The sequence below is a fragment of the Gavialis gangeticus genome, unplaced genomic scaffold (assembly GCF_001723915.1).
Source record: "Gavialis gangeticus isolate Ggan-Ray unplaced genomic scaffold, GavGan_comp1, whole genome shotgun sequence".
In the NCBI taxonomy this organism is placed as follows: Eukaryota; Metazoa; Chordata; order Crocodylia; family Gavialidae; genus Gavialis; species Gavialis gangeticus.
In genome coordinates this window covers 54,805,125-54,829,461 of record NW_017729031.1, presented here as the reverse complement: position 1 = coordinate 54,829,461, position 24,337 = coordinate 54,805,125, and the positions used below count along the sequence as shown (strand labels likewise).

Below are 24,337 nucleotides of genomic sequence, written 5' to 3'. Positions count from 1 at the left end.
AGATAAACTTTGTTACAAGGAATTCTGCCTTGCAGAACTTACTATCTGAGGAAGTGGGTGGCTGTAGAGCAAGAGGATACAAGAATATAGAGCACAAGGGCCCAATCCCATTCCCATTGAAATTGATGAGAATTTTAACGTCAATTTCAGTGACAGCAGGCTCCAAAGGATTACAACTTTTCTACAAAATTGAGATTAATCCTTTAACATAATATTTTTATTTTTAAGTTTTAGCTGATGATGCTCTGGAGTAACTATATACTAAAGACTCCCATCTGCCATCTAAGCACAGAACTTCTTAGCCACTATAACAAAGAATATGATAAACAATAGTATGCAAATTCATTCTGCTGATGTAATTACACCCACATCCTTCCCAAATTATCCATTATTATGGTTATTTCTGATATTTAGAATATGGTGTACAAATAACTGAAGTACCTTTTAAGTAAACCTTGGGATGAAGAGCATCTAGACGCTTTTTCAGTTTGATGAGTCCAAACATTTCTCTCTTACAGGTGTTTGCTTACAGGTATTTATGCTACATATCTTTCCACACAACTAAGATTTTTGACTGCATATGCAAATATAAAATGACAGATAACCAGAAAAACGCAGCTTCAACGAATCAGAACAATCCTTTATCAGAGTTAGTGTTACATTAGTTATAACAGCACATTTAAGTAGTCAACAGAATAAAACTCTGGGGAAAAAAAGTTTGCGATCTGTTATTTTGCATATAATTTTGAACATGCACTAGTTTTGATTAATTTGTTTTTCAGCAGGGCCTTTGCATACATATTTACACTTTGTAAGAAAGCTGACCTCTGCATCAACATAGCAAAAAATCCAATGTCACTTTCAATTCTGCTCCTCTTTTTTTTAATATAGCTAGAATTAATGTAGTGAATCTGTAATGAAATGCATTATCCTGCACAGAGATTTATCAGATTTTCCAATTGAATGCCATGCTTTGCTAGCACTAGCTGGAGTTCACCTGCATGTTGGTGTGGCGTGTGGCTCTTTTTTGTAAAGAGTTAAGTTGAATACAAAAAAAGGGAACAAAGGTCAGCACCCAGCCGCCACTTGAATGTGAGATTTTTCTTTTTATTCCCCTTGATGTATACTAGGCTCTGTGTTATTAGTCTTAATGATGGAAAATTGTAGTGTTGATACAAATCTTTTTTTCAAAGTAGTAGGCGGGAGCTCCATTTGTTAGTAAGTTTTTTTGTGACTAAAAGCCACGGACAGTACATTTATGTAGCAGTAAAAGGCCTAGATGCTCTTTCCATAGCAGAGCTAATTATTCCTACTGTGACCTTACTGATCTACCCTGTTCCTAGTACATCTCATCTGCACGCCTGTTCCTCTGTGTAGATGGTGTCAGAGAATATGAAAAACCCTATAATGAAACCATTTTCATGATGGAGAAAGGCTACTGGAGTTGCACTTGCTACAAAGAGGCTCAATTATATGAGTAATTGTGATAATTTTCTACATTCATAGCCTTCAATGGGGAAAAAAGAATGAGAGCCACAAAGGAAAATTACTTTAACAAGAAAGTACAGAGAGTAAAAATGGAAGAAGAGACAAAAAAAGGGGGAAAAAAAATAACCAGAAAAAAAGTTTAAAAAATAGATCTGGAGGGAGGAATAGCAAGACAGGGAGAACAACAGAAATGCTCAAAAAGCCTATGTGCAGCTGTGTTGCACAATTAAATTGAATTTTTTTTCTGCAGTTGATGAATGTGACTACTGCAAATGTGCCTCTGTAGTTAGCTATCATTTGTTGTTCCGTGACAGGAAAAGGATAATTACCTCTCAGAGAGAATCAAAGGCTGACATGCCCTTTAGACACAGCCATGAATGCAGAGCTCGATAGAATGCTTGAATAAGAATCTAGTGTTCTGTGCCCCCTTCTACTCAAGAATAAATTTTGTTAAAATGCAAGAGCACCACCAGTAAATTTGTTGAACCCTAGGTGTTCAAAAATATGAGGTGCATCTATCGACTCATCCCATTTGCAAAAATAAAACTACATTTTGAATTCACTTCTATTATATTCATGGACAGTAAGATAGTGAGATATGCATTAAATTTCTTTTCCCAGTAGGGGTCTGATTCAACATTTCCTATGAAAGAACAGAAAGACACTATCCTTTTTCCCCAGGCTAGTTAGCCTATAATTTAAAACTGTCAAAAACACAATTTTATACAAAGTCTTCAATAAAAGCTTCTCAGATATAACCCAAAGAGGCTTTACTAAAGTTTGATTCAGACTCTGTTACAATATTTTTAAAGCTATAAATACATCTAACTGATATTTTGCCGCTTTCTTTTTTTCTTTAAAGTATTTGAAGATTTACAAAGAAAAAAAGGCAGCATCTTTTCAAGGTGTCTAAGCCTTGAAGCTTTTAAGCAATCAGAATGCATTCAATAGTTTGTCATGTCCATTAATATTCAGAAAAGTACCAGTGAGGTACTGCTTAATGAAATGTATATGATAGGAGTCCCTTTTTAAAAACACACTTATAAAAAATAAATAGATCAATATAAAAACAGATACCTTGAAAAATAAAGGCACACTTTAATTCAAAGTCACAAGAACAAGAGAAATAATTACCTTTATATAAAAGCAAGAACAAATGCAAAAATCTTTTCAAGTTAACTTTTTTTCCTTTCCGAGGTTTGTATGCACTCTTCTCCCATAGGTAAGAATCTCTGGGACTGTATATGTTTGTACTTTTTTTTAACAATATGACTTATTTATCTTGACTAATTCCTTTGTCACTGTTTCTCTACAACAAAAAGAATTTTGATTTCTAATTTTAATATACTGATTGTATTAAATATATGGTACAGGTTTAAGTAAAAGTAAGTGAGGGAGAGAAAAAATGCTATGAATCAAATCTGTTAATTTAAAACCGCAACTGACTTATAAACATCTTTTGACTCATTCGACAGTTATCTTTGCTGACCCTAGTGTAATTCACTTTTAAAAAAATCTTTCTTACCCAGGGAACAACATTATAGCCTGGCAGTTCACATACTGATATCAGACTGAAATGATGGTTCTGAATCATAAAACATGTCATCAGCTTTATACCAAACCACCAATAACCTTTGTCCCACTTGCCAGCCCTCCCTTTACTTGTCAGTATAAGGCTTACCTGATTGTGTTTCCAATTACAGAGAAGGGAGCCCCTGGTCTGCAAGCTGCAATTGCTTCATCTCTACATTTCCTGGCAACCTTCACTAACTTTTGACCAGATTTATCCACATTGCCCACCAAAAATGTTTCAGAAGTGTCACCATGGTAGCCATTGTAATACACCTAAACACATGCAGAAACATAAAGATATCTTCTTGTTTTGCATTCAGAAACAGAGCTTCTCCTTAATTAAAGACATTCTTTCTAGGAATCAGCTATGCATTTTAACAGATAGGCTTATTTTACGTTGCCTGTAAGATTCATTTGCAAAATAAAGTAGGAAAAGAAAAAGATCAGAAATAAAGCCAAAGGACACCTCTGTACAATTGCAATTAACTGTAAAAACCTGCAGTTTTAAAGTTAAGACTGAAAATGTAAAGTTTGCAAATTAAACATTCAGGAAATGCAGAACTTCTGCCTTACGGGCTTTGAGACCATCAGAAGGTGAAATTCATTCATCTACAGGAAGCTGGAATAATTGCCCTTCACATGTATGAAGTGTAAAGGGTTGGTGTGGGTTTTAGGAGAGTGAAATCCACTTCCCAAACCAGAGCCTGGGTACAGCGCCAAAGGACAGTCTTTGCAAGGATATTACTCCATCCTATGGGCTGAAATAATAGCTCCTGCTGCTCCTCTACTCCACATGCCCATACGGTATTTGTTGGTGCCACTGTACTGGCCCGTATCTCCCCTGTCCTAGGCTGGCTTCATTGCCTCCCTAGGCAATGAAGGCAACTTGCTTTGGCAAGTTAAGTGCAGAAACTCTACTTAGGGCACTAATACTCTTTTCAGGGCATGCAAGATATATTGTCTTGCTAAAGAGCATAAGTAGCTTGGAAGACCCTGCATTAGTCCTCCACAGTGAATATCAGCCAAACTGGATTTTAAAGTACACCTGATTAGAAATGCAAACTACTACAAGCATACAATGTGCGTGATATAAAAATATAAGCCAAATTCTTTGTTAGTAGGTACAGTTCTACTAGTGTCATGCACTTTCATTTTAGGACAATTTTAATTCTCATTTTAAACTGCAGCATTGTATTAACCTAGGTTTTTTGCTTTTCATTCCCCTGATTGAATTTAGAGAAGAAAAATGTAACTTTGGCACTATGAAGTTGAACATAATATAAATGCAGCACTTTGTTGGATACACAAAAATCCAACCTTTGTGATTATACAATTATGCAACTCTGTGTTTTAACAACTACATAGCACTCAACAGATTTCTCTAAAAACACAGAAAAACCCAAGTCTAGCACCCTCAAGGTTTCCAATATGGTATTAAAAAGAGTTTTGCAGTTCCACAATACTGCAGACAATACTTTAACTACAAGATGATTCAAACATTTTGGTGTGTGGGCAAAGCACAATTTCAACCGTTTGCAACTTAGATGTTCTAAAATATATTTTTCAAACTTAATAGAAAACTGTCTTCCATGACTAACTAGATGTAAAGTTTAAAGGATTGAAGTTGTGCCACTTGTGAGTTATTTGTGGAAAAAAAATACTTCTTTCACGTCAAAGTATTTTTGCTCACACTTGAACCCCAAACAGCTAAAGAGATTTTTGTCCACATTCTTTGGGGAAAAAAAGTCTTGTGCAAGCTGAGTTTTTTTTAAAGAAAATGCAGAGACAGTTATGAGCAAGTGATAACAGGGTTACAATGAAAGCTGAATTCAACAAAATGGCTCGATCCTGCTGTCACTGCCACCAACGAGAGCAGAATCAAACCCTTAATTACATGCTTTCTCTGACTGTTAAAAATATCAGCTCAGCTTTTCATAATTAGTTCATGTGAGATAGTTTTTGCTCCACTAGGTTCACTTCTAAATTGGACTACATTTTTAAGGCAGCATTCAGTCGAACAAACATCAACCTGTAACAGAAAATGACCACTACCATGTTGGAAAAATGAACACAGTGGGAGGTTTGATTTTGCAACCTCCTCAGGGCTTTAGCAAGAATGCCAGTAACAGGGGGCTCGGGCACCTGGTATCTAAATTAACAAGGAAGGGCTCATCTAATACTATTAAAACTATTTCTTAATTCAGTTACTATTTGCTACAACCCACATATCACCATTCCATATTTTACATTAATAAATCACAATTACAGTAAGTAGGATATGCCAGTTCCACAACACTGAGAGCTGGAACCAAGATGTAGGAACGAATACTTGATAATGGAAGGCTGAAAGCTGTGGCATGTTGATGATCCAGTGAAACACAATGCTTTTGTTTCTATTATTCTTTAAAAAAATATAAAGGTTACATGATTTAAGTCAATAACGTGTCCTTACATTTCATCTATGAAATTTTACAAACCTACTTGTGCAAAACAGATTTAATTTTTATCCCCAAACCATTTGCACTCACCATGAACTATTTATGTTTGATAGCTACAAGATTATTATTTAATCATTTTATAGATCCAGTACTTCTGTAAACAAAGTATTGTAGAATGTTTACTGTAATTGGACTGTTATGTCTATAATCATTGTTTCCACCTGTGAAATGCCCCAGTTTTCCTCATTAAAAATAAACTAAAAGGTCAATTATAAACACTACAAAGCAATATTTTTTCCTAGGGGATATTAGAAATGAACAATTAGCAAAACAAAAAAGTTATTTATTTTTAGTGATTAAAAAATATACAAAGTGAAGATAATCAAAGAATCATGACAGAACCAACCAGGAATCTTCACATTCCTGGATTCTTGCAAAATATATTTTATTTAGGAACTGAGCAGAAGATGAATGCATTAAAAAATATCCCTATTATTTATTCAAATATATTTGTGAAATACACTGGAGAAAACAGAGACAACCATATTAGTATAAAATGTTAGTTAAGTTTATTGTGGAAAAGACCTGCAAGTATGAACAAGAACTCTGATTTTCATCTGAGGACTCATCGTTATCTTTGAGGTAATAAAAACAGTAACATTAACTTTAAATCAGGTGACAGTTAAAGAAACCAGGGGCCAGAACCATAGTTGCTGCAAACTGGCACAGTTCTACTGAAGTCAGTGAAACTAAGTCAGTTTACACCAGTCAGAGACTAGGCCCCAAAAAGTATTTTGAAGACAACAGACCACTTTGCATAAACCTGATGGAGCAAATACCTACAGTTAACTTATATAGAATTGGGTGGAATGCAGCCAGAAAGTAAAATGAAGAAACCAACCAACCCAGAACAGGATCATAAGTGAATGGGTTTCATGAGGCAAAAAGTGAATGCATAAAGAAGTGTGTAAAAAGCCTGAATTCTGAGGTTAGATCTGTGGCACATTGGAGTTGAATTTACTTTTGCCAGTGGTCAATTTAGCACATGGAAAGCAGTACCGAATTGTCAATATAGATATTTGTATCAATTTCTCTAATGGTTGAAAAAGCTGAATCTGGTGACCGGCAGTGTTATTAGGTATCATATATTATTGCAGTTCTAATACTTAGAATTCTATAAGATATTTTTGTATATACTAAAAAGAAATCGCCAAAGGTTTGAAAAATAAAAACATTTACTGTAAAGAGGAAAAAACAGAACCAAAAAAAAACAACTGATTGTTTTAATAATAAAATACCAAAAGGCAACACACAATTAGGTTTTCAGTTTCCGTAGTCTCTTGTGCTAATGAAAATCCAGTCAGTCTTTATTTAAATAGTATAATTGACCATTCTGTAACAATACTGAGAGTCAACTGTTATACCACACTATCTGTTTGTGAGTAAAGGGTTCAAGGCTCTTACACCAGAAATGGAACACAACACTACCTTCAGGGATTTTAATAAATGTAGGGAACACTGCTAGCAAAAGAGTTGCTGTCCAAATAGACTGACATACACAGGCCAATGTAGCCTCTAATGACAGAGTAAGATAATGACAGGCCCCACTCAAAATCAGCAGGAAGAGGAAGATCAATCTTGGCAGAGTGAAGGAAAAATGCTGGCTTTCTTCATGTTAGCTCATCTCATACATATCTATCTTCAGCTGCTGCCCAGTACTGTGGTGCTCTGCATTAACTACACAGTGGATCAATAACAATTACACCTTCTCAAAAACATGACACATAGCAGGATTGGGTTGACATTTCACTTAGGCCAACATTGATCTTAGTGCATCTGATTCCAGCCCTAAATTCAAGTCAGGCCTGGGTCTAGTTGGAATAAACACAGAGTTAAAAACAAAAAAGGAAACCAGCTGCTTGTGCCTTGGCTTAGAAGTAAACAGCACATCCATCTGTGCATTCCACATTTTCAATCTACAATTCTTCCTGTTGCTACTAGCAATTCTAAAGTTGATCAAAGACTATTTTTTATATGAATTACTCACCGTGACATCAATGTTGATAATATCTCCATCCTGAAGAGGTCGACTGAAACATAAACAGAAAAAAAAATAATGGTGACAGACAGTCCTCAACAAAGGGGATATAAGAATAAACACCTAATGACACACACATAAAAATCAGGAATAGATAATTTGTGCTGGAGGAAGATGGAGGCAAATGGAATAACCATTTCTTATCTTCAGCTCTCACTATTTAAAGAACAAGTGTAGTTGAATATAATGTAGTAAGAAGTAGCTAGCACAAAAAGATTTCAGGATCCAAAACAGTACTGCTGTACTTAGTCTGATCATCTAACTGGTTTATAGTGAGTTGATATTTTACTTTCTGAACAGACACGTGAGTTACTGATGATCAATATTTACATTCATTACAGTATCTTCATTCCATAAACTATACATATTTTGCTGAGAAAGGTTAAAAGCATTATTAATTGCACTGTATTTTTCAGACTCTAATCCCTAAAGACATTTACACTTTCATTCATTAAGCATTGTCACAAACAGTAGATTATTGTTTTTATTTATAAAAATTCCTGAGCTGCCCATCGCCATAGCTTTATAGCATGGCATGCAGCTGTAATAGATTTTTAAGTAACATTCAGATATACAGAAGTATGTTTAATACTAAGTTGTAAGTTATGAATCTTCACTTAACATTTACTTTCCAATACTAAAATATATGTTATTAAAGGAATACCTGTCAGGAATACCATGACATAGGACATTGTTTACAGAAGTACAAACAGATTTTGGAAAACCTCCATAGCCCAGAGGTGAAGGATAGGCTTGTTGTCTGATTATTTCATGATGAACAATGAAATCTATTTCTTCAGTTGTCATGCCAACCTAAAATATTAAATAAAAAATTTGTGTTAGAAAACTAAAGACATTTTCTTATATTTACTGAATGTGATTGCAGCCACATGCTTCAATGAAATCTAGGATGATACAAATCTACTGTTTTGATACAAAACATTTAAATGTAATATGGTAGGCTTTATTTAGAGAGAAAGGTTTGAAATCAAGCATTTGGTAACAGGGAGCACTTAGAGGCTCCCAGGAAACCTAAAATGCCATCTACTTTTTTTCTTTGTTTCTTTATCCACATCTGCTTCTCAAAACCACCATTTTCTAATGGCCTTGTTTTTCAATAGCTGCTACAGAAGTGCCTGATTTTCTAAACTTCTCCTCTCAATGCTTCCATCTTCCTTACATAATTAAAAATGGCTTCTGTCTGTGCTTTCAAATATTCTATCTGATGCTCTCAGTCTTTTAAAAGAAAATGTCACTTTCTTTATAACTAGCAAATAAGAGCCTGCTTATGTATTTATAAATAAAATTTTCCTTCAATTATTTTAAAAAGAGTATAAATGATTTAAAGCATTTAAATATCCCAGTTCATAATTGGAAGTTTTTTGTATCATAGTAGACAAGACAGTTTTAATTTTAGTTTAATTTTAATTAGACTTTCTACTTTAATCCTATAATCTCTAGAAAGTTTCATTTTTGCGATGAATTCTTTTGCACACTAAATATAACATTTTAAAAAATTAACAAAAATGGTTCTGTTATTTTTTAACATCAAGAGAGAAAAACCCACTCATATTTAAAATACTGTTACTCCAGTTTTTCATTCAGACCAACCCTAGTTCAGCAATAGAAAAAAAAAAGGTGAAATTTGGTAGGGAAACCTCTCTCATTGAGAAGAAGTACCTTTGAGCATTCCTATGAAAATTGATTTTGATTTGAATGAGTTTTAAGCCTTTGAAAATCACACTTCATATACATACACTACAGTGGCTATGATTTTTGAGTACTTTTAGTAATGTCTGAAATAAAGGGAGGTTGCATCACACATCTGTATTGGTTACTCTCTGGGGTAGTGAAAGATTCAGTGATCATATACAGTGTAATGATGTAGTATGTAAGGAATTAAACCGAGGTGTTATAGAGCCATTACCTTGGTCAAGGTGTCATTGGCCAGGTGAAGATTACTGCTGCACCCAAACCATAGTACGTTGCTACGTGGATACGCTCCTAAGAAGTAGCTATTCCAACCTATGTGCTAAAACAGTAGCTGCAGTCCCTGTCCATTAATTTCACAGTTTACTATGGCCCCTGAATCTGCTTTGCTCCAGCTGCTGACCAGGCTTTCTGCCATGGCTGCAACCCTGGGAAGCCCCCAGGACAGGCTGCTGGGGCCAGCACAGTTGCTCACCCCAGCCTGCTCTACCCCACCTGGGATAAACTGATGGACTTCAGAGCACACATGGCACAGGTGTTCCCCAGGGACAAGTAGCAGCAGCATTCTTTGTGTCCGCACTTGTGTAGATGTGGCCTCAGAGGGCAGATCTTTTGTGTAGCCTCTACAGGGGGCTGACATGTTCTGAAGAGTCCTTTGCTGTTACTTCATATACTGGGATCAATTTTGTTTAATTGAAAATGATGTGGGGGACAGTGAAGGCTTCCTCTTGAGCACTTCTTCTGGTATATGCGATAGGGTACTCTGGTAGTATCTAGCCAAAATTTTCCACATTGTGGAATTTGTTTTTTCCTTCAACAAACCCTATGAAATTGCATCAAACAATTTTTAACATTGCATTGTTAAACACAAAAAATCAGGGCATTATAATGTTAAGACTTTATACATTAACCTTAATTACCCGGTTGCATATTATTTCTGAAATAACGTGTTACGCATTTATTATTCTGTAGTGTTAGATGCACTTCTAATACTGTGTTATGTGACACTTCTAATACTTTGTACCACTTTACTCATACTAAAAAAGAGAACAATCTCTTTGAAGGCTAAACTATTTTAAAAGTGAGTGTAAGTCTAGTTTAGGGAAAACAACAACAAAGGGCAATAGTAAAAAGGTGTTGTCATGTATAATCCACATAATTTTTGAGTTAAGTCCCTGATTCTGAAAAAACTTATAAAATGTGCTCATCTTACATGCGTAGTTGTATTGAAGTCAGTGGCACAATTCTAAGTAGGAAGTTAAATGTACACAAGCATTTGCCAGATCCAGGTCTAAATCACTTTTGTCATTTATTGCATCATTCCCTGAATTGCACCTATGGGAAGCTGTGTTGATGGTTGAAAAGAAAATGGGCAGTATCAAATGTATAAGGTCTCTTAGTACAAAACTAAGAGCAGTGATTATCTAAATATATTATGCTAATATTAACATTGCAATAAGAAAATTAGTATGAGTAAAAGTAATGAAAGAATAAAGTGTGGTGTGTATGTAACACTGTAGAATAAAGTGATATAACAATAATATATTTAAGGAATCATATAATCTTGTATTTAAAGACTTTATAGTAATGTTCATGCAAAAGAGGCAGACCTAAGGATATACAATTTTGTCACTTTCTGATTGTTTAATACTATTTGTGCAATTTTAATCTTTTTAAATATATTTGATATCTCTACATGCTCTACATTCCTTTTCCCACACCTATGATAGGTTCACTTACTACTGAATGCATTTCATCATACTCTGTGTAAAGCAAGATGTATTATGTACTTCTCTGTCCCCAAAGACTTTGAGGAAGTTCCCCTAACTATATTTTTATGTGGGAGGTACACCACAAAGCATTCTGTAGAAACATTATTGAAAACCAAGAAATTTAATTATCGTTGCACTTTGGCAAGGTGCCTAGAATTTGGCAGCTGCACTTTTAAACAGCGGTTCTGGAGCTCATGATCTGTCTGATCACATGGCAAGAAAAGAAGGAGCAGTTGAACCGCTGGCAAGGGAAGGAACAGTCCAGTCCCTGAGGCTCACAGAAATGTAGAGCAGGAAAGCAGTAAGTGTGAAGAATAGGATTTACTGTGTAACAAAATAACAAAGAGTCCCATGGACCTTATGACAAACTCATGCAACTTAGGAGGTCAGAATCGAGACCTAAATTTTGGATTACACCGTAAATACCTAGTAACTGTTAACATGTTACACAGATCCAAGTGACGGAAATGATAAACAGAATTGTTTTGTATTTAAAAAAATAAGGCTATGAAGTTAATAATCAAGCATTCCAAAGTTAATAAAATGCTCTTTATTTAGAATTCTTAAAAGAAAGTCAGATGAGCATTAAAAGTAAAAAGAAACCAACAGAAATCTAAGTGTAGAAGCACTGCTTTGTGATAGGTCTTCATGAGACTGTTACCTTTAAACTTTTTCCAGCTAGAAGTAGGATATGACGGGCCAATTGACAAACTTGCCGAAGCCCTTGAATCTGATCTTCAGTCTTAATTTCTATGTAGTCTCCCCAGTCTGGTATAATGCCTGTCGTCACATAGTCTGGCCTCTTTATGTTCTTAGAGAGAAAGGATTGAAAATGAAGATCAGAAAACTGAGCATGACAATGGGATCATTTTCTCAGATACTGCCTCCTGCTTCATAGCAGTTTGCCCTTTCTGTCATAGTATCGACCTTCCTAAGCTATCAGGGCAAACCCTCAAGGCTGCCTCAGTATTTCTTCCACTGGCCTTTTGAACTTAACATTGCCTATTACTATTGACCGGGATAGTCTGTTAACCTTACAGTATTGAAATCCAAGATAATGCAGTAGCCTTTCAGTACAAATAGTTCTAAGAATTACAACTGTCAGAGGAGGACTTAAAAGTTCATTATATTCTTCTTTAAACAAAGACAAATTTTATACATAAGTCAACTAAACACTTTTTAAATGTATGAATAGGGCTAGGAATAGGAATGACTGAATACTTAGTCCTTAGGCAAACAAAACCCCTACTAACTTCAGAAAAAAAATGTCTGATTAAGACAAAGCATTTGGCCATAGGGTTATTTCTATCTATTAACCTTCTTCGTATGTATTATGCCTCTCACACATTTTTCTAACACTATTTGACCACATCCTAATTCAATGTCTTCCCAAAGGAAGCTATGAATAAACACCTGAATTTTATTAAAAAGTCTCATGCCTCATATACATGCAAAATCCTCTTTCATATTTTTTCTTAAACCTACATAAATACCAATAGCATCTTATACATACACGCAAGCACACATCATCCTCTTCAGGCCTACAACATTGTTTGCTAAGCTATACACAGGAATCCCTTCACCCACCACTACTGGCCAGATCCTGACTCATTCATGTCATCAGGAGAGTTTTGCCACTGACTTCAGTGGACAGATGATAAGCCAATGGAGATGAATAAAGTGGCTGTTTAAACAGTACACAGCAAATACTACAACAAATTTTAGAGTAGGAAGAGGAGATGAATAGTGTATCCAATTAACTCTGTAGGGGGACTTTCAATAGGGAGACTAGTTATCCAACTGGTATTTAGTTACTTCTGTTCTTACAGAAAGTGTCATAGGATGTTTAATGACCTCAAGTTATCAGGACTTCAAATGGCACCTCAGGAGAACAGCATCCACTTAGAGGGAAAAATCTCACCTACTGAATTCCCAACTCCATACCCTGAAGCAGTCTAAATTTTCCCTTGGAGGATAAGTCCAATAACTGCCTGTTTCAAAATGGCTGCCCAAGATGACACCACGATGGCATACTTGTAGACATTTATGTAATTTATGTACACATTTTCTGACCCTTTTCTTTCTCCTATAAATATCTAAAAAATAATGTCTTTGTAATATAAATATTACTTTATAGAAAGACATACCTCTGTTCCCCAATTTTTATAACGATCTATATCTATCAACAGATAATGATATATCTATATATATAGAAATACAGATTCTTGTAATATCTCTCACTATTTAGATCTTAACTGAATAATTTGTACATCCTGTAATTTTGCAAACAGTTGAAAAATAGACAGGTAAAGTTGTCTGAGTATTGTAACCTGGGAAGATAATTTTTGTAACATGACAATCTATTTCTTTGTATTTATTCTGAAAGAAACATAAAGATATAGGAATAAGCTTATAAATACAACATCCATTTTTTAAATCTTTGAAAATATAAATGGCTTGATCCTATATTTTTTGTGTACTCAAAGCTTCCATAATGCCTTAGGTTTAAGAACTCTGTATTAACTGTCTTTAGCCCATACTTCTCAAATTAATCTTTTTTTTCCCTGCCACTGTTGGACAGCATACATATCTTATATTTTGTGTCAGGTAACTACAGTCTGGTAAAAAGAAACACTTATACACATCACTAGAAATATCGTTCATATTATTTTCATTAAAGGAAGGATATTAAATAGGCTGCATAATGCAATTAAGGCAATAAAGGGGAAATTATGACAAAAACACTTGTTAGACTTCCCTAAAATGGGTTACATCAGCTTCAAAAGTTGATCAAAAATAAAAATACATGTATTTATAAGAAAAAGTGTTTAATCAGTAACAGCAAAGGTTAGCTCCTAACTTACATAGCAGGCTACCTGGCTGACATTTCAATGTATGCTTTTATCTAAGTCTGAAATCACCAAATCACAAAGTGCAAGAAGATGCAAACATATTTAAACTCGATGTATTAGAAATTTACATTGAAAAGGCCTCAGATGAGCATGTGTAATTCGTGATTATTTCAGCTAGAATGATCTGTACAGATACAAATAGAGCACAGGGACCTACAAGCATTAAATGTTTTCAGATTATCACAATATTTCATATTTATGTTACTGTAACTTAAGGAATTCCACGTTTAAACTCCCTAATGACTGGACACACCACTCTGCTTAGCATGGCTGAAAACTTCTCACACCTTGTTCCTTTTTCAAATTCCAAAACAAGTAACAAGACCATGATTCAAAACTCCCAGCTCTTAGAGGATGAATATACTTGATAGTTCACCTGCTCAAACTTTATATTGATTGGGAAAAGGATCAGTTAATAGAAATTACAGTACCTTAGGAATTGGCTGAGCTGGAGACACTGTAGCTGGCCAAACTATACTGTAACTAGTATTTCTTTGTCCCAGGAAAAAGAAATATCTTCTTTGTTGACTGCCTGACTGTTTGTGTAAGTAGATACGATTGCTTAGTGAAGAGAAACCTCTATGGCAGTCAGCTGCAAAACCTTTAGACAGATAAGTAAAAAAAAGAATTTTATCATTACCATATTATCAAGTGGTATCTGTATCAAAGGAAAAGCAGTAGATACAAGAGAAAAGTAGCTTTTTAAGAGTAGCAAGATCCAGTTCACCAAGGTAATTATTTCTCTGTTAACACATGATATTTATTGTCTAACTGTAGTTCTATATAAATCTTATGCAATAAAAAACTGTTAACATTTACAAGCAATAAGAACAAAAATTCATATCAAAGCCTTGTAGAATGCTAAATCTATTTTGCTCTAATGTATAAAACAGTTGCTTGTCCAAATCCCCAGTGCATCAAGACTAGAATTAACCTTGTAATTGGGCCCTCTTCTCAATTACTTGAATTGCTGAAGTTTGGACAGGCCAATGCTTGGGGCAACACTAAACAAAGGACAATATCCAGAAATCAGGAAAGAGAGGAGGATGTACAGAGGGCATATCAAACAATTTTTTAATTCATGTTTTGGTTGAACTGGTTGTAGGTTCAGATAGGGCACAGTGAACTGTTTTCTGATCATAAACATCAAGATACAAAGAGTAGGGCCCATATTTTTAACTTCCTGACTTTCCGTGGAATAAGCTGAGAGAAACATTTCTAGCCTTGGCTGAAGGCAACAGAAGAGGTTAACACTCATCAATGAGCTAGCACATTATTTAAATCAGATTCTCATCTAATAAGGAAATGTTGGATAACATAGCCCTTCAATTGCATCAGGTTGATATTCATTACTGTGGGTTACTTGCTGTGCAATGAGACATTTTGTAGGAATATATGAGTATGCAAGCATACAACATGTCAAAAAAGGGCAAATAACATACCACAAAATGAAGTCCCAAAGAAAAACTAATAATTTTCACAGGATTGTCTATGCATCATAACTAACCAACGGTCAGATTCAGTTTACCTTGACATGAATTACAAATTCAAAAACAAAACTAGGATTCAATTTGGAAGCATGACGAAATGCATAGCACGTAATAGATTAACTTGTCTCAAAGAGTGTCACACACATACAAAGCATCATGGGTAGATGCATATATAAATACTAGCAACATTTATGTGGCAGATAAGTAATGAGAACAATTACTCTTCAATAAAAAGGTTTTTTGTTTGTTTTGTGTTTGTTTGAAATCAGAGCTGGAAAAATCATCCAGTTCAGCTCCTAGCCAATTAGCGTTTTCCTACTGTACATTTTCTGTTGCCTTATCCAGTATAGTTTTAAATTACCCAATGAAAAATAATTGGGATTTCTCACTCATTCCCTCCACATTATAGATTCTTGTAATGTTGTTCTATTTTGCCTGGATGCACCCACTGTGGCTGGTGCATGGAAATTTCACTTCGCGCTTACATGCACCTTCTAGAGCAGTGGTTCCCAACCTTTTTTTGCCATGACCCGCTGCTGGGAGAGGAGCGCAGTGGTGGTGGCCCAGGAGTTCCTGGCACACGGCGTGGCTCGTTCTTTGTGTGCGGCACTGCTAGCATTGCCCCTGTGACCCTCATTTGGGTCACGACCTGAGGTTGGGAACCGCTGGTCTAGAGGTAGGTTTTTGACAGTGGTCCATAGTACCCATGAAGTATAGGAGTAGTGAGCTATCCTTTTAGAAACCCAACAATGCAGATCAAAGGGAATTACTCAGTAAGCTCTGCCACAGAAGGGCTCATAATGATTCTTCTTCATTTTGACAAGTGCCAATGTTAATGAAAACTGGTCAAATTTTTACAGCACCTGAGGAGTGCAGGGACCTTGCTCGTTACTAGCAGGCTTCTACTTCCTGTTTGGATCTCCTGCAGGTATACAGGCCAGGGTGAAGCAATGAAGTAGGGTTGGGGACTTGGGTTCAAATAAGGTTCTCACAGGAAAGGCAGGGAAATAAGTAAAAGTGGAGAATACAGAGGCAGAAGAGCTTTGCGGTTATCAGAGGGTAGGTTGTACTACACACTGGGTTCACTGTGTTTACTTTTTTTGCTTCTTATGTTATTAACTGGGTATCTCAGGCCTCAAGAATGGCATCTGTGAGTGAAAAACCTGCTGTTTAGCTTCTTTTATATTGTCTGCTGGTCTAAACTGCTCTTCACATTTACAAAGAAAGATCACCAAAAGCTTTCTGTAGACTCGCTAGCCCAAATCACCTGAGATCCCATTGGCACTAAACCCAGTATCTGCACAAGCAGCAAGTTACAGGTCATCAGAAGAAACAGACACAAGTAAACTAGCATGAACATACTATGGTCCTTTTACAGTCCTGAAGAGGTGTCTAGCCTTTGTCACAAGTACAGGATATTTCTCTGCAGCCTTACATAGGCATAATAAATACATTTAAAATCCACATTCATTCATGTGGTCAACTAGAGTCCACCCAGATACCAGTATGTAACTGTGTATTTCAAATGCTTTCCATGATGAATGGCATGCTGCCAATGCACCTGTCCTGCCACATAAAAGTTTAATTGGGGAAAAAAAGATGCAAGTGCGCTTGTCAATTATTTGACAAAAGCACTCTAAATGTTCCAAATACACACTCAGAAGTACATTAAGTTAATTTATATTCATGGGTGCACTCCTATCAACTATCCCAAATTCAAAAGGGATACCTCTTTATTTAGAGTGAGATTTTTACCTCTATCCCACAAAAGACATGCTATAAGTGTTGTCACAAGATAACAGGATAATAAGGTACTGTACTCTGTTGTTATTCCACTAACTATTCATTACAAACCAAAAAAAAAAATCTGCTTGCACAGGTGAAATGCATAAACCAAATAAATAGTCTTACAGCATAATATGAATCCTAAAATAAATTAATAGAAAATACAAACATAGAATAATGAAACCTTTATTTAAGGAACAATAATATAACATCAAAAAACATTTTCTTCTGAGGTAAAAAAGAGAAAAGCAGTAGGATCTCATGCAAGGCATTTGTTTAGGAGCAAAAATCTAGTCGCTATCCACATACCAGCCTTGCAAAGAAAGCATTTTAATGTCTCTGCAACTACTCTTAATTTTTAAGCTCCAATATTCACAGCTAATTTGATATACCAACATCATCAATCACAAGAGACAGGAACAACTGGCTGTAGTCCACGTCTTGCTCAAATACTCCCCACCCAGCCTTTTACACCCACATGCGCTGCTGTCAGTGTTCGATTTACTTCTGTTCTTCTGCCGCTGACAGCCCATCCTCTTTGTGAAGATGTTTTGAGACATAAATGTGTATTAATAGATGTAAAATATTTTATAAATGCAGTGTTTATATTTCCAGTGAAAATTATAAACATGAGAGAGAGCACAGTTAGAAAGCAGTAGCTTTGTAATATTGAGCTTATCATAGCAAGGGTGTAATGCTGGCCATTTAGTTTCTTTTTCCCTCCCAGACACTAAATCTATGTCACTTACCATGGATAATAGAATATTTACTATCAGCTGCAATAATGAGAATTACTTCCAGTGTTACAAAAATCACATCAGCACATAGTTTATGCTGAGCCTAGGAAATTATAGACAACTGCTTCTTTGACTCCAAAGTAAATCATACTGTGTACTCTGTGTACATGCATCTTTTCTGGAGCTGTTGGATTCTTTGGGATTTCTTCTGTATTTTAATTTATAGTAAACATTTAAACAAAATTGTGAGTTTTATGATTTATTACATTAAATTATTTTATGGGATTATCTTTTATTTTAACTGATTTGGTCCAAAGGGTTGAATGCAGAACTCAGATATGATGATGGGTGGGAAATATTTTAAGTGACTAATTTGCAGTACAATGTGCCCTACATTTATTAGACTTTTACTCCAGGTCTGTTCTAATTGTTATCTGTTCATGCACGCTATAGTATATAATGAAATGCTCCCATTTCACCCACTGAGTAGTAAGGTTTTTTATGTGAACGTCTATTAATAACCCCTAGTGAAGTTGATTTTAGTAATTAAATGTGATATTTCTTCTGGTCAGGAAGTATTTTTTAAGGGAGGGGCTGGGGACAAAAAACCCCAAACAATTGGCTCCTTTTAAATTGTTCCTTATTTGATAGCTACAACAGTAAATACTCCAGATTTTCAGTGATGGGGCTCTATTAACACCAAAACTAAGTGTATATTTTTCAACATACCAGTATTTAGATGCTGGTACTTTCAGGTGTCATCACACCGTTAGAACGTATTTAGTTCAGATTCCAAATGTACCAGTTAAGCAGAAAATTCAATGCAACAAATTTCAGTGTGGTTCTACTCTACAATAATTAGAAGCATATACTTAAAAAGATTCAGACTGTAAAATATACATATTTTAGAATTATATTGTATAACTATATTTACAATTATATTATACAACTATAATAATTATCAACAGACCACAAACGCAAGCTGGTAAACATATTTATGGACTATCAGGATTAGCATCCAATCAATTTAACAAATATATGCAATTAATTCCTAGTGAAACGAATCGTGTACAACAGAAAATATTTAGCAGTCACCAATATCTAAACCCAGCATTTTGCTAACGTCTTTTTAAATATTGTGCCGTACTTGTCAATCTGAACTGAAAACTGAGTTTGGTGATTTGCTTGAAAAATACACAGTTGAGGGTAAAAAAAAAAGGGAACATTTTTAATTTTAAATTGGTCTGTCAGATAATATTAATCTTGTGTTATCAAATGTTAATGTTAATCTTTTTTATTAATCTTGATCATGTTAATTCCGTGTCAGTTTTGATTTTGAAGGCATCATAGGAATAAAGTTTGAAATGACTGATCTAAAAAGGACTTTGGGTAATACCACATGAACACCAACCAAGATAATTACAGTTGAAGTACACAACTTTTTACTGATCATTACAAAATACAATTTTTCTTCAATGTCACAATCTAAAATATTGAAACTTTGGTGTAGCAGAACTGTAAGGAGCATAAGCTACAGTACTGAATAATGTTTATTAAACACTGATTTTGTAATGCCCCTGTTACAGAGGTGCACATGTGCTTAAAAAGTAAAACATGAAAGATTAAAGGTTGTTTCCAATTCAGCCTAACCTGTACAACAGAAGAGTGGCTCACATTTCACAAGCAATAACCTGTGTATTTGCTAAAGAAAAGAACAACACAGGGGAATGCCTCAGGCAGAAGTTAAAACTGATTGGGCAAAGTAAAAGGACAAGAGTCCTTGAAATTAAACAAAAGCAAATTCATTCTGTTGACAGATGTTGATTACATCAAAGCAATAAAGGAACTTTTTTTGCAACTAATACCTCTGTATTATCTGTACATTAGGGATATAGCATATCTTAATCAACATAATCTAACATGTAATAATTTTTAAATTTGGTAAAAGTATATTGTAATGAGGTCTTAACGACAAGCTTCTTTAAACAACAGTGTATTCACATGGTCATGTCTGCATACCCGTGCTGGTCACGCCATCATCAGCCCCTTACTTCCAGGGGTTAACTGTTCTGGCAGCCAAATAAAATACAGAGAGAGCCGTGTAATTATGGAGACAGTCAAAGGGCAGACTCTATTTTGAAATCTATTTGCACAGACAAGGTCTTCCAATTTAGCTTACAGGAAACAAGCTGGTAAAGGGAGTCTCCTTTTCTCCAGATGCTTTCCACACTTTTTTCCACATCAGGAAATCATGGATATGGACACCATACACCACTGTTTCCTGGATTACAGACCTATATGTCACTACAAGAAGAAGAGCCAATCCATATAAGAAGCTTGTGAGAAATCTCCTCTAATTGACCATATTAAGGAAAAGCAAACCATATAAAGACTACTGAAATTGTTAATTTATCTGCAGTCCTAAACAAGACTCAGCTGCAGCTGGCACACAGGTACTGACAAAAGATAGTAGTAATGCATGATTTAAAAAAGAAATCTGTGTTTTAAATAATATGCCTGGGGAAATGTAACAGCCATTAGCAGAGATATGACTTTGGTTACAATTAACAAAACCTTGGTACAAATCTCTTCAATCCTATGCTTATATCTGCATTGAACACTGGCAAAATACCACATTTCTAAAGACATGATGTTAAAACAAAATTTAGTTTTATTTAATAATTGAAATTAAATAGAAATTGATTACATGAGTTGGTCACTTAAAACTGGAAGGAGTAGTTTTCCTGTTGTCATTATTCACATAAGTATATTAGACCCACAGAAGTTAAATCCTGTCCCCATCAATTTCAATTGTGCAGAATCATGCCAAAAATCTTGGCATCTTTGGAACTCCTCAAAGACAGGAAGCTGGTCAGTTTTGTTCTTTGGTACCCAATCCTGTTCCCAAACAGTTCAATATTTTGCATTTGACTTCCTTGGGGAAGGAGTAAGCTGCTTGCTTGTAGCATGCTCACAAAAAAAGTTTATAATGATGTGTGAAGCTGTAAACAATTTATATCAAAATCCTTGTGATTTGCACAACATGTTTTCTGTGATAATCCAGTTCCTGCAACTGGTCCTTCAGCCTAAGCCCACAGCTAATAAAATATCTGTTCTACAAGTAGGTAAACTGGGAAATGGAGAGAAATCAGAACCTCTTCTATGTACAGGAAGGATGACAGCCTGAGGGTACTCTAGCCCAATAATAACAACATTCAAGTAATAGTGCCCAGGTCATGACAAGCCCTGACCCTCCCCATAGCTCTTTCAGGAAGTTGGCTTGGTGCCACCTTTTATCAATAGCAATTGTTAGTGTGCAATTTTAACCACAAATAAAGAGAAAACAGGGAAAAATGAATTTTACATCCTTAAGAAAATCCTCAAAACTTCAACCAATGATTCTCTGAGTAGCTGTACATAAAGTTGAACCAAAACAGACAGTAAGATATGTCAATTTATGGCTTTACTGGGCAGAATTTTGGTGTAGCTGGGGAGCATATTGCCGTTTCATTGTAGGATTTTAGAAATACAAAAACATAATGTGAGTATAACTATGTCTCAGTGTTACAGCCCTGGCTTATTCATTCATTCACACACCAAAGGAATTTCATTGTCTATTAATTGAAGTGTGACTAAATTTCATAAGCTTCTATTTTTAAAAGCAGAATTCTCAGCATTTTTACAATAAACCTAAAGGAGTTCTCTGACAAGATATTTAACCTTTGCTGTTGGAAAAACCAGGATTTTTACTGCTGTACATTTGAATTAGGTTCTAAAACAACAATAAATGTGATTGTATGCAAAAATGTTTTTTTCTACTACATTTTCTTTCTTTACTATAATAACATAAACCAAGAACAAAAGGCAAACATTGTTTAGCAGCAAAAATGAAATAAGTCAGATCCAAAAACCTGGAAAAAGCAATATTAAGAGTTTCACACACCGTTAATACCAAGGGAATATAGGCCCCAAATCGGCACAAGACATCTGGCAAATTTCAACTTTTCTAAGCAGCAAGATAAACATTCCTATTAACTTCTCTCCTGTTAGAACATAGAAAATAAATTACTTCATTCTTAAATGCACAAACTTCAACAAGAAGCACAGATCATCTCAGGGTTATAATTTAAAAACATCCTAAAATTATTTGCATCCCAAGTATTTAATACATTATTAGAGTTTGGTCCAGCTTGAAAGAATGGTTAATATATTAATTACTTGATTTTCTTAGGGAATCAATCATTGTAGTTATTCATTTTAAACAAAACAACACACAAAAATAGTAACTGGTTCCCTTTAAAAAATAAACTATTCAAACAGTCACGATGCCCATGATGCAGATTTTCCTTGTTAACACACACACACATACCCACAGCTGAAATATTTTCCTGAATCCTACCGTAATAAAATACTTTTAGATACCATATGAAACAACTGTTTTTCAAATGACACATTTACATCCTGAGTACCTGATACACTATTAAATGTTATTTACAGTGTGTTAACAAATAAATCCTGCTATAAAATCCTTTTTTCTCCTTGAACTGAATAAATTTATTGCCATACTATCATAAAAATGCTATATATGCAATTCCTTTTAATGGTTAAAACCTTGAAAAAGATTGATAAAATAAGAGCTTAAATTTTTCATAGAAACGTTTGTCTTGAAAACTATATCAATATGCTCTATATAGTCTAAGATGCAGCAGGAGAGTTGGTAGTTAGTAAGCTTTCCTCCAAAAAAATGATTCCACTACAGTAATTCCTCATTATGCTAACACAGTTCCACAGTACTGCAGCTGAATTTCTGAGGAGTTAAAACAAAAGGAGGTTTGAACCAGAAAGAAGAAAAATATCAATTATGTTAACAGTTTCTTTTGAGATAAATCTTTTAATAAAATATCAACAATTTTGCTCTTCTTGGGTAATGCTGTCATCCATTTGCAAGTGTTTCCTGTTCTATGCACAATTCTGTTAATTAACTATACTTTGTATTATTTTGTTTTACAAGCAGCAGCTTGAAGTATCTGAAAGCACAATTTATACATTAGGAGTTTAGTCTCCCACTGAGAGAATATGCAGGCAGCAATCCCTCATCACATATATAGGAAGAATAGCCTTTCTAGGCATCTGTCATTCTACTGGTAACACCATCAGCTTTTAAACTAGGAGTTTGATTCTGCCCTTCTTACACCACGAAAACTGTCACAGAAGTTAATGAAAGTTTTGCGTGAATTAAGAGTACAAAGTTGGGCCATCATACCCTATAATCTAATCTTCCGTAGATATGAACCAATGTAATATTTGCCAGATGTTGCTACTAAACTATGTTGGTGGGAGTTGCAGAGGCAAGTTCTTACTGTGTTACAAGAAGATGCACAGCATAAAGAGGATGTTCCAGTCAAGGGATCACTAGAAAAATGTATTACGGTATTTCTTTTATACCAGAGAGCCATCAAATTCACCATTATAGTACTGAATGTCTAAGATGCTTGTTCACAAATGTGTGACATTTGGCTCACTGAGTGAATCAAAGCGACAGAATGAAAGACCTCACTTTGATGAGTTTGGTATAAATATTTGGGGTTTGGTTGCGTTTTTTCTTAAATAATGGATTTCACCCTATCTTCTTGCTCAACACAGTCAAAGATATTCTACTTAGCATAAAAGTCCCTGTTTATCAAACAGTGATACAGGAAGAAGTTGTTTACATTTTCAGCACTACCAACATACATCATCTATGACAAAAAAAACAAGCACTCCATAAGAAATGCTCAATCACTGTCAATCATAAATACTAAAATATACATAAACCAAAGCATGTGGTGTGAACTGTATTAGATTCAAACTGAACACAGAATTACTAACATAACAAACAAAAAAACAAATAATTATAAGTGACTCATAGACCTATTTACACATCTCACAAAACTGTTGGAAAGGTGGGTAACCATAGAAACTTGACAGCCTAAATTCAATATTGTAAAATTTGTATTTATTTTAAAATGCTGGGAAACGATGCCCCTATCTGATGAAACTCATATTTTTTTCAAAAGCTTCAATTCTTACCTTTGTTTCCTAACTACTGCTTAAAATGATTTTCTATCTCAATTACTAATAATTTGCCTTTTAAATTTGATTCTATTCAAGTAAAGATAACAATTTAGTATCATTGTACTATAAAAAAATCAATACATTTTAGTCCTGCAAATTAATATTTCTAACATCTTTCTTTAATGATGAAAAGTAAATAATAAAAAGATACAAAACAAAATACTCGGATTTCAGTGCTTTATTACTAAATGTGTTTTGACATAGACTTTTTCTAAACTGCA

The 24,337-nt window shown here is 34.8% G+C and overlaps 1 protein-coding gene across 1 annotated transcript in view; it reads right to left on the bottom strand.

Annotated features, from left to right (window-relative positions):
- Positions 1-24,337, bottom strand: part of METAP1D (methionyl aminopeptidase type 1D, mitochondrial) — a 77,442-nt gene that overhangs the window by 17,686 nt on the left and 35,419 nt on the right. The window contains exons 2-6 of the mRNA XM_019522851.1: positions 14,422-14,591; positions 11,740-11,889; positions 8,261-8,409; positions 7,546-7,588; positions 3,170-3,333 (exon numbers count right to left, since the gene is read on the bottom strand). Of these exons, the coding sequence (XP_019378396.1) occupies positions 3,170-3,333; positions 7,546-7,588; positions 8,261-8,409; positions 11,740-11,889; positions 14,422-14,591 (676 nt within the window). The remainder of the gene's footprint in view (positions 1-3,169; positions 3,334-7,545; positions 7,589-8,260; positions 8,410-11,739; positions 11,890-14,421; positions 14,592-24,337) is intronic.